This window comes from Callorhinus ursinus, unplaced genomic scaffold, assembly GCF_003265705.2.
Source record: "Callorhinus ursinus isolate GAN/ISIS: 27379988/994484 unplaced genomic scaffold, GSC_fseal_2.0 scaffold2036, whole genome shotgun sequence".
NCBI lineage: Eukaryota > Metazoa > Chordata > Mammalia > Carnivora > Otariidae > Callorhinus > Callorhinus ursinus.
The window spans coordinates 1-8,838 of NW_027399090.1; the positions used below are offsets into that span (position 1 = coordinate 1).

At 55.3% G+C, this 8,838-nt stretch overlaps 1 gene segment (V, D, J or C); it reads left to right on the forward strand.

Annotated features, from left to right (window-relative positions):
- Positions 1-10: 10 nt before the first annotated feature.
- LOC112818992 (T cell receptor beta constant 1-like) lies at positions 11-1,900 on the forward strand (the record flags this gene model as incomplete). The annotated part of the segment is given in 4 exon segments: positions 11-518; positions 1,040-1,057; positions 1,208-1,314; positions 1,637-1,900. Coding segments are annotated over 4 exon segments (654 nt in total), but the record flags the coding sequence as incomplete, so codon positions are not given.
- Positions 1,901-8,838: the final 6,938 nt, after the last annotated feature.

Sequence of the window (8,838 nt, forward strand, 5' to 3'; positions counted from 1 at the left end):
TCTGCCTCTGCCTCTGTCTCTGTCACACACACACACACACACACACACACACACACACACACACACACACACCCCAAACCCAGACAGCTCTCAGACCAGCCCTGGTCCCAACCTCTCTTCCCTTGCAGAGAACCTGGAAAAGGTCAAACCTCCCACGGTCACAGTGTTTGAACCATCAGAAGCAGAGACCTCCCGCACCCAGAAGGCCACACTCGTGTGCCTGGCCACGGGCTTCTACCCCGACCACGTGGAGCTGAGCTGGTGGGTGAACGGGAAGGAGGTCCAGAATGGGGTCAGCACGGACCCGCAGCCCTACAAGGAGCGGCCCAACGAGAATGGCTCCAGCTACTGTCTGAGCAGCCGGCTGAGGGTGTCCTCTGCTTTCTGGCACAACCCTCGCAACCACTTTCGCTGCCAAGTCCAGTTCCATGGGCTCGGGGACGACGACAAGTGGGAAAACACCAGCCGGCCCAAACCCATCACCCAGAACATCAGTGACGAGACCTGGGGCAGAGCAGGTGAGCGGGGCCTGGGGGGCTGGGTGGGGAGTGAGTTAGAGCACAGAAAGGGGGGATCCAGGCAGAAGACCAGGCAGACACCGGACAGGGCGGGAAGACTAAGGCCCAGCGTGAGGGTGAACGGGCACCTCGGGGCTAATTCCTCCCCAGATCCTCAGCCCAGCAGAGCCTTGCAGCTGGGGTCCCCTCACTGTCCGAGCCTGTATGGCTCAGCACTGACGGGGGTGCCCCCAGCCCCTCTGTGCCACCACATTCCATGGGGTCCTGGGATGGTGTGGCTCCGCGGGCACAGCTCCAGAAAGACGGTCTAGGCGTCTGCGAGAAGCCTGGTCTGAGCCTGGGCGTCCGTGCTAACCAGGAGGCTGACTTAGTGTGTTTGTGTTTGTGTCTGGTCGGTTCTTAACTGAAGCACAGCTGACAAATAGTATTGCCTTAGCTTCACGTGTGCCTAACTTGGCAGCTTTCCGTCTGCTTTAAAAGATGGGGTCTCTCATCCATTCCCTCCGCCTTCTCTCTTTCAGACTGTGGCTTCACTTCAGGTAAGTGACCCTCTCCTCTGCTTGTTCTCCGTCTCCCATGGTTTTGTCCTGCAAGCCAAGCATGGAGAACCATGGACCCCGGGGTGGGGGGTGGAGAGGCCAGAGACACCTGCTCACAGGTCCCTGTGCGCTCTCCCTTCCCGCCCACAGTGGCCTATCAGCAGGGCATCCTGTCTGCCACCATCCTCTATGAGATCCTGCTGGGGAAGGCCACCCTGTATGCCGTGCTGGTCAGCGCCCTGGTGCTGATGGCCAAGGTAAGGAGGTGGGCAGGATGGGGCCCTGGAGGGGACACTTAAAACATAGCAACTCAGAGCTGGGAGTATCGAGAGACCTTGCTTGGGCCAGGGGTGGGCAGTAGAAGAAGACGGAGGTCCACCCACAGGCCTCAGAAGACACACTGTACCTCTGGGATCACAGTGGGGGAGCCAGGCAGAGAAGGAGAAGCTGGGGTCACATGAAAACCCAATGGACATGGTAAAGAGAACTACCATTCGTCTTGTCAGCGGACCATCTTACTTCCTCTCCATCCCCATCACTCCTGACTCCGGCTAACCCCTGGAACCTTCTCTTCTTCAGGTCAAGAGAAAGGGTTCCTGAAACCAGCTCAGAGGCAGAGCTAGGAACTTCCAGCTTCTATTGCCCCAGTATGGATTCTCCTTTCTCCACTTCTAGCCGGTGCTTCTCAAGAGCTGTCTTCATCTCTCTGTTCACCCCAATAGCTACCCCCTATGTTCATGCACACCTGGACGCTCATGACCCAAATCTCCCTAACCCAGGGGGGACCCTAGCCTGACCAAATTGACTGAATCAATAAAAATGGCCTGTTCTGGCTTGACTCTGCCTTGTGATGTCTGGATATCTCTTCTGCCCATGGCTGACCTCCCATGTGACTCCAGTCAGGCTAGAAACAAGAGGTTTTTGAGGAAAGAGCAGGTCCCTCCGGTACCAGGGCTGAGGGACCCAGCCTGGGGCGACCCCGCTCCTCTCTGTCAGGGTAACTTGAGTAGATGTGAACAGGGGTGCTGGGATTGAAGAGGCTTACTCAGGAATAGCCCAGAAAAACTGGTGACGTTTCCTATAAGAACTTTCTGTCCTACCTGGACGAAGGTGCTCTGAGGAAGAGTCCACCTACACAGGTGTGTCTCCCGCCAACTGGTCATGTACCCATGGCTGGGTGGCTCAGTCGGTTAAGCGTCTGCCTTCAGCTCAGGTCACGATCCCCGGGGCCTGGGATCGAGCCCCACATCGGGCTCCCTGCTCAGTGGGGAGTCTACTTCTCCCCCTCTGACCCTCCCCCCTCTCATGCTTTCCCTCTCTCTGTAATAAATAAAATCTTAAAAAAAAAAAAAGAAGCTTGCTTTCATACCTATCACCCCATTCATTTCAGCTGTCTCCCTGAGTACACCACTGTTTTCATTTGTCACCAAGCAGTCTTGGCGGCCGAGAAGAGAAGGCGCTGACTTGGAGATGGATTCTCAAGTAGCACATGTGTCTTCCAGTTTAAGTCACAGATCTGTTTATAAGTTTCTCTCTCGTGAATTACATGGGTGTGAAAATGATCACTCCTGGAAGGATAGAAAATAAAGGTCGCCAAAACCAAGAATCAGCCCTATTGCTATTTCTAGAAATCCTCTAAGAGCATTTCAGTTGTCTCATTGTCACCGTGGTGATGCGGGGCACAGTCCTGGGGATGGCTTCTAGGCAGTGGTCCTCTGCTTCCTCACTCCATGCATACCCCGCTCCTCTCACCCTGCATCCCGGAGCCACCCGCTCTCAGGCTATTTTGCACTCCATCACCTGGAGGCACAAAGCACTCCAACTTCTACTTCTTCTTGAAGACTTAGCCCCAACATCTTCCCCGGCAAGAAGCCTTCTCGGGCGCTTCCTTGCCTGAACTAGCTAGCCATCTACTCTCTCACTCATGGGACTGTAACACATGACTTTCTTTCTCCATTGCGATGCATGAGGCATTCACATGTGTGTGCACACTTCTACAACACACACACGTATATGTATATATATATATTTACATACACGCGCGCGTGCACTAACCCACTCATCGAGCACACATCATTGCAATGTTCTGCTATTCACCTTCAGGAAAATAAAGAGATCCATGTCACAGTCCCCAGGAAGCCTACCTGTTCACGAGGGGGTCATTCATGAATAGAAACAGTGGAAATACAAAGTGATGCTTTCCAATAGCAATGTGAGCTGTCTACTAAAATGCAGTCAGAGGCTAGCACTCAACTTCCCACTGAGATCATCAGGGTGGCAAACTCTTCAAAGAAAGAACTGGTCTAATTACCCCTGTGAGGCGCTGGTTGTGACGGTCAGAGACATGAACCAGAGCCGAAACAAAGGGGTCCGGTACTCGCGGGTGCTTAGCCGGGGACGAGGTTCCGAGATAGGAGGGATGAGACGTTAGGCAGGCTGGTGCGGGCTCCTCGGAGGGTGGACTCATGCACATAGGGGATGTTCATGGAGCGTGGGGGCTACATGAAGGATAAGGAGCTTGGACTCTGTTCAGGGAGCAGTGGGGAATTATAGAGGTTGCTTGTCCCCATGCCCCCTGCTATCACCTGGTCTATGGAATCCACCCTTCAACCCTCCCACCCCACCTCACTATAAGTGCCTGTCTGTGCAGGTGGGCACAGTGAGTCCCAGAGGGGAGACCTGGTGACATAGAATGTTCTGCCGTGGGGCCTCTGCCCTGCCCCCACCCCATGAGCACCATGACCTTCCCCAGCCCCTCCCCACTTTAAATGTACTCTGAGTTTGCTCCCAGCCCCAGTCAATCAAACCTCTGTCATCTGCACTTCCTGCCTCTGCCCAGTGGCTGGGGGAGGGGACCAGAGGGAAAGAAACATTTTGTATCCTGCTGTAACATTGTGGGAGCTGGGGGGCCACCATGATTCAGGTAGAGGGGGTGCTTTTACAAAAAGCCCTGCCTCAGAAAATATCTCCACCCAGCTCAGGAAACACAGCTCCTGGATGGGGAGTGGCTGGGAGGTGTCTCTGGAGCTGGTCCCTGGGTCCCAGACAGCTTTCCAGGAACGTGAAGGGCCAATGCATCAAAATGGGATCATCATGACCATTTTTGCAGTGATTAAAAAAAAAGGGGGGGGATCATCATCCAGCATTTTTCATAAAAACTTGCCCTTGACAAAAGTACTTACACATGCGTTTATTTATTAAGAACTCACAACAACACTGTGTAAAACCTACCACCCCACTTTTCAGATGAAGGAAATAAGGCCAGAGAGGTTGCAGGTCCTGTAAGTAGTAAGAGACAGGGTCTAGCCTGGAACAACCCCCAACTCCAGCCCAAACCCCCATCACCAATCCCCGTTCATTTTCCACCTCCACTGTATTGTCCCCAAGCCAGGTTGATTCTCCTCCGCAAACTGGAGATGATCTCCCGTGGCATGGACATTACTATGTCCAGCTAGCCCTGGAGGTGGGATGAGAGAAGCCCAGGAAGGAGGAGAGTGCACCCCCAGCTTGTGTCAAGGGAAGTAGGAAGGAGGAGAAATTCTTGGCAGCCCCTGCCCACTGTGCTATTACGGGGAGCAGCACTTTGGGCCAGGGACCCGGCTCACCGTACTAGGTAAGAAAGCCGCTCCCGGTGGGAAGGAGGGTGGGTTGCCCAGCCTGGACCATCCCCAGGACCTTGGCCCTCAAGGAGTGGGTGCTGGCCCCTCCCTGGGCCCCTATCGGGAGGGCGGGTTTGTGCCTGGGTCCCCAGAGCTGTGCAAACACGGGACAGCTGTACTTCGGGGCCGGTTCCAAGCTGACGGTGCTGGGTAAGGAGGTTAGCTGGGGGCTGAGCGCTCTGCGAGGTGGGGTGGAGACAGGTGGGCAGCTGCCCGGCTTCTGGAGCTGTGCTAGAGGCGGGGCTCGGCGCCTGGGCCGGGACTCCCGGTTCTGGGTGCGGGGTGCGCGAGGGAGCGGGGCTGGCAGGAGAGGGCAGCGCCGGATTTTTGCGCTGGGGCTCCGGGCTGTGAGTACAGAAACTCAGTATTTCGGCAGGGGCACCCGGCTGACCGTGCTAGGTAAGCGCGGGGTGCCCGGGGACGCCGGGGAGCGCGGTGGGGCCAGGGGACGGCGGGCCTGTTTTTGTGCTGCGCCGGGGGGCTGTGAGCCAAAATACCCAGTACTTCGGCGCGGGGACCCGGCTGTCCGTGCTAGGTGAGCGCGGCGCGCGGCGCGGCCGGGTTCTTGGCTGGGGGCCCGGGGCCGTGCTTTACAAACAGCCTCTGCCCTGACCTTCGGGGCCGGCAGCCGGCTGACCGTCGTGGGTGAGTGGCCGCGGGACCCGCCGCGAGCGCCGCGGGGTCGGGAGGGAAGGCGGCGGCCCCAGGGCTCTTCCCCGCCCGGCCCCTGGTGGGCTCCCGGCGCTGGGGCCCGGCTGCGAGCGGGAGCGGGAAGCGGCTGGGGCGCTGCGGGGTTTGCGTGTGGGGCTGGGCCTCTGTGCTCCTATGAGCAGTACTTCGGCGCCGGCACCAGGCTCACGGTCATAGGTGAGATTTGGGCGTCTACCCCCGCGGCCCCGCCACGGTCCCTCGGAGGCGGGAGAAGGCGCGGGTGGGCCAGGGCTGGGGCGCGCGGCCGGCTGTCGGTCCGCGGGGTCAGCCCGGCGAGGGGGCGGGGACCGAGTCCTCGCCGGCCGGGCACGAGGGCGGAGGGCCAGGGGGCTGTGGGGCTCTTTTCCTGTTCCTGGGGTATTTAGGGGCAGGGTGAGTGGGGCGCGAGAGCACTGATGAGGACGCAGAGCCGCTGGGTTGGGGGACAGGACTGAGAAGGGCTGCGGGGAGGAGAGGAGGGGTGTGGCTGCTATAGAAAGCGGGCACCGAGCCCGAGGGGCAGGAAAAAAAGCAAGGACAAGCATGGGACGGGCGGGCACCCAGCCGGGCGGGCTCCTGGGGGAGGTAGATGGGAGGGGAGGCCGCTGAACAGAGGAGAAAAGGAATGAGAAACAGGAGAGGAATAGAGAGGCCAGATCAACGTGAGTCAGTGAAGAGAAGAGTCAAAACAAGCAGGGTTAGTTGATTTACTGTTTAGCATTTAAAATCATATTTAATACCCCTGCCTTGCTCTCCTAAGCCAGAGAGCCCCCTGAGGTGTGTCTACAGCACCCATTCCTGCCCGTGAGCTGGACTGGAACCCTCAGCCGCTGGGATGCATTCGCCCTGCCCCCCGCCCCCCACGTCTCCCTCTGCCCCCCAGCCTGAAATCTCGGACCTCACACGAAGAATTCCGGCGTCAACAGCCCAGGTGGTGGAGGAGGTTCAGCTGTTGCAAACGTATATTAAAATGCAGATATTTTGTTTGTGAGGTGAGGGAAGTTTCCAGGAGAATCCTAAGCTCCTAGATGTGGAAAGGAACCTCAAACATCACCTGGTGAGGAGAATGTTGAGGCCAGAGAGGGGAAGAAACTCATGATACTGGTACATTAACCTGGATTATTTGATAACAACAAGCCCCGTTTCTCCTTAGACTGTCATTAAGCCGGAGCCAATGGGGCTCATCTAAACTCTGTCCAGGGCAAATGCCAGATTCCTCTGATCAGCAGGGGTGGGCCCAAGACCAGACTTTAGAGCCAGATAAACCTGGGCCCCAGTCACTGGCTCGCTGATGATCAGATGACCTTGGGCAAATGAATCTGTGTGAAGTTCGGTCCCCTCTGTGGTACAAGGTCATCAGCAATACCTACCACTTACCGTTGCTGCGAGGGTGACCAACAGGAGAGCCTACGCGTAGAGTATGCAGGGAAGGTGGATTGTTATAATTTGGCCCTTCTCTTCTCCACCCTTCCTCTTGGTGGTCAGTGGGGCGTGAGGGGAAAGGGTGAGCCCAGTGCCCGAGGAGGGACAGGATTTGGCATGTGGATCATGGAGGGGAGGGCTGGGTAGGCGTGAGCGGTGGATCAGGAACAGGAAAGATAAACTTCACAGTGCTGCCTGAGGCCCATCCAACCCACAAACAGCATATATACAAACAGAAGCTCACTAGTACATACACTTACACCCACATAGGCAAGCTCACCCACACCCCACAGGGACTCACAAACATGGAAGGATAAACTGACCCTGCCCTCACACGGAGCTGTGTAGACGGGGGCTTCAGAGAGTCACGGCGTCCTGTTTGTCCTGCCTGTTGCGTCCATAAACATCGTGGGAAGCATCACACATGATTCAAAGGACATCACTAATTTTGCAAGAAGGACTGAGTGGGGGCCAGAGGAGTACATTCAGTAGTGCCCCAGGAGAGCTGGTCCAATTTCAGAGCCAGGGTCTTTGAGACAAGAGTGACGACACCAGGCTGAGCAGAGAGATTGATGGAGCTGGGCCGTACAGATGTGAGGGTGTTACCACCTCTGGTAAAGACCTAGAGACATCGTCTGGGTTAGCAAGTAGGAGTTGCAGGGAGGGGAAGCTGGCAGGATGGGAAGCCCGACCAGCTCAAAATGAAAATGCCAGTCTCTTGTTAAAAATTATTTAGAATTTCAAGATGGTGACAACGGGCCTTAAGCCAAGGGTGGGGCCTTTGTAAGCACAAGGTCCTGTACACGGGTCCTACACTTATGAAGCTGGCCCCGGAAGTTAGGGCCCATCCAGAGAAATGGGAAGTGTCAGAAGGACATTTTCTCCATCTTCCATTCTAAACTAGAATCTCATAAGGAGATTTTTCATTTTAACAGAATTGCCAAAAAATGAACAACAAAAAAATCCGTGGAAAGCAAAGAAGGATAAAATGAATGCACAGCAGACTCAGAAGAAGGGAGCCAGCAAGAGAGGGTGGTCTGCGCCCTCACCCCCGACTCTGCAGAGGAGAGGCTTTGCACAAAAACTGTATCAAAGCAGCTGCTAGCAAGAAGTTGCTCTGATGATCTCAGATGCTTATTCAGGAAGCTGACTGGTAGGAAAAAAAGTATCACATTTGGAAGCAAAGGCGCAAAGAAAGTTGACAAATCCCCGAATTTGATCTAAGGAGAGATTGCTCTCTGCGCTGAGGAACCTCAGGGGGTACTACCCTCAAAGCAGAGGAATGGCAAGGGAGGACCTCATAAACCACAAAGAAAGTCAGAAAATCGCACATTCTCATGAGCACGCCAGAAAACAAAAGGGTACCCTTGCCTGAGTGAACAACAATATGCCATTTGTAGATTGTCATCTGAAGAGAATCCCCAGCCCTCAAATGACCCCCTTTGCCCAATTCCCCTTCACTCCTCAGCCTCTTCGATTTTGAAGCAATTCACCGGCTGAGGACAGAGGCCGTCTGAATGCTCATGTCACTTAACCTCCATGGCCACTCCGGAAGGTCAGGGTCAGGATTTTCCCTTCACAAGCAGGAAAAATGATGCAGAGAAATGAAGACACTGTCCCAAAGGCACACTGGTGGGCAAAGTCAGTTTTAAGATTTGGATCCTATTATTCTGATTCCAATCCTGTGCTCACTGCCCTTGAATAACTACTACGTTATATAGTGAAATGTAGACACGTAAGCCTTTTACTGATGGAAAAGAGGTCAAATAACATCAATGAGGGGACGTTACTCAGAATGTCTACAGGGTGACTGCAAAGGACAGGCAGGGCAGACGAACAATTACAGAGGGATGGGGACAGTGACCCCCAAACACACAGGACCTACTACTACATAATTCCGCTTAGGAGGACTCCATTTCCAGCTTTATCTCTGCCTCTCTCTTTCTTTATTTCTGTATCTGCCTCTGCCTCTGCCTCTGTCTCTGTCACACACACACACACACACACACA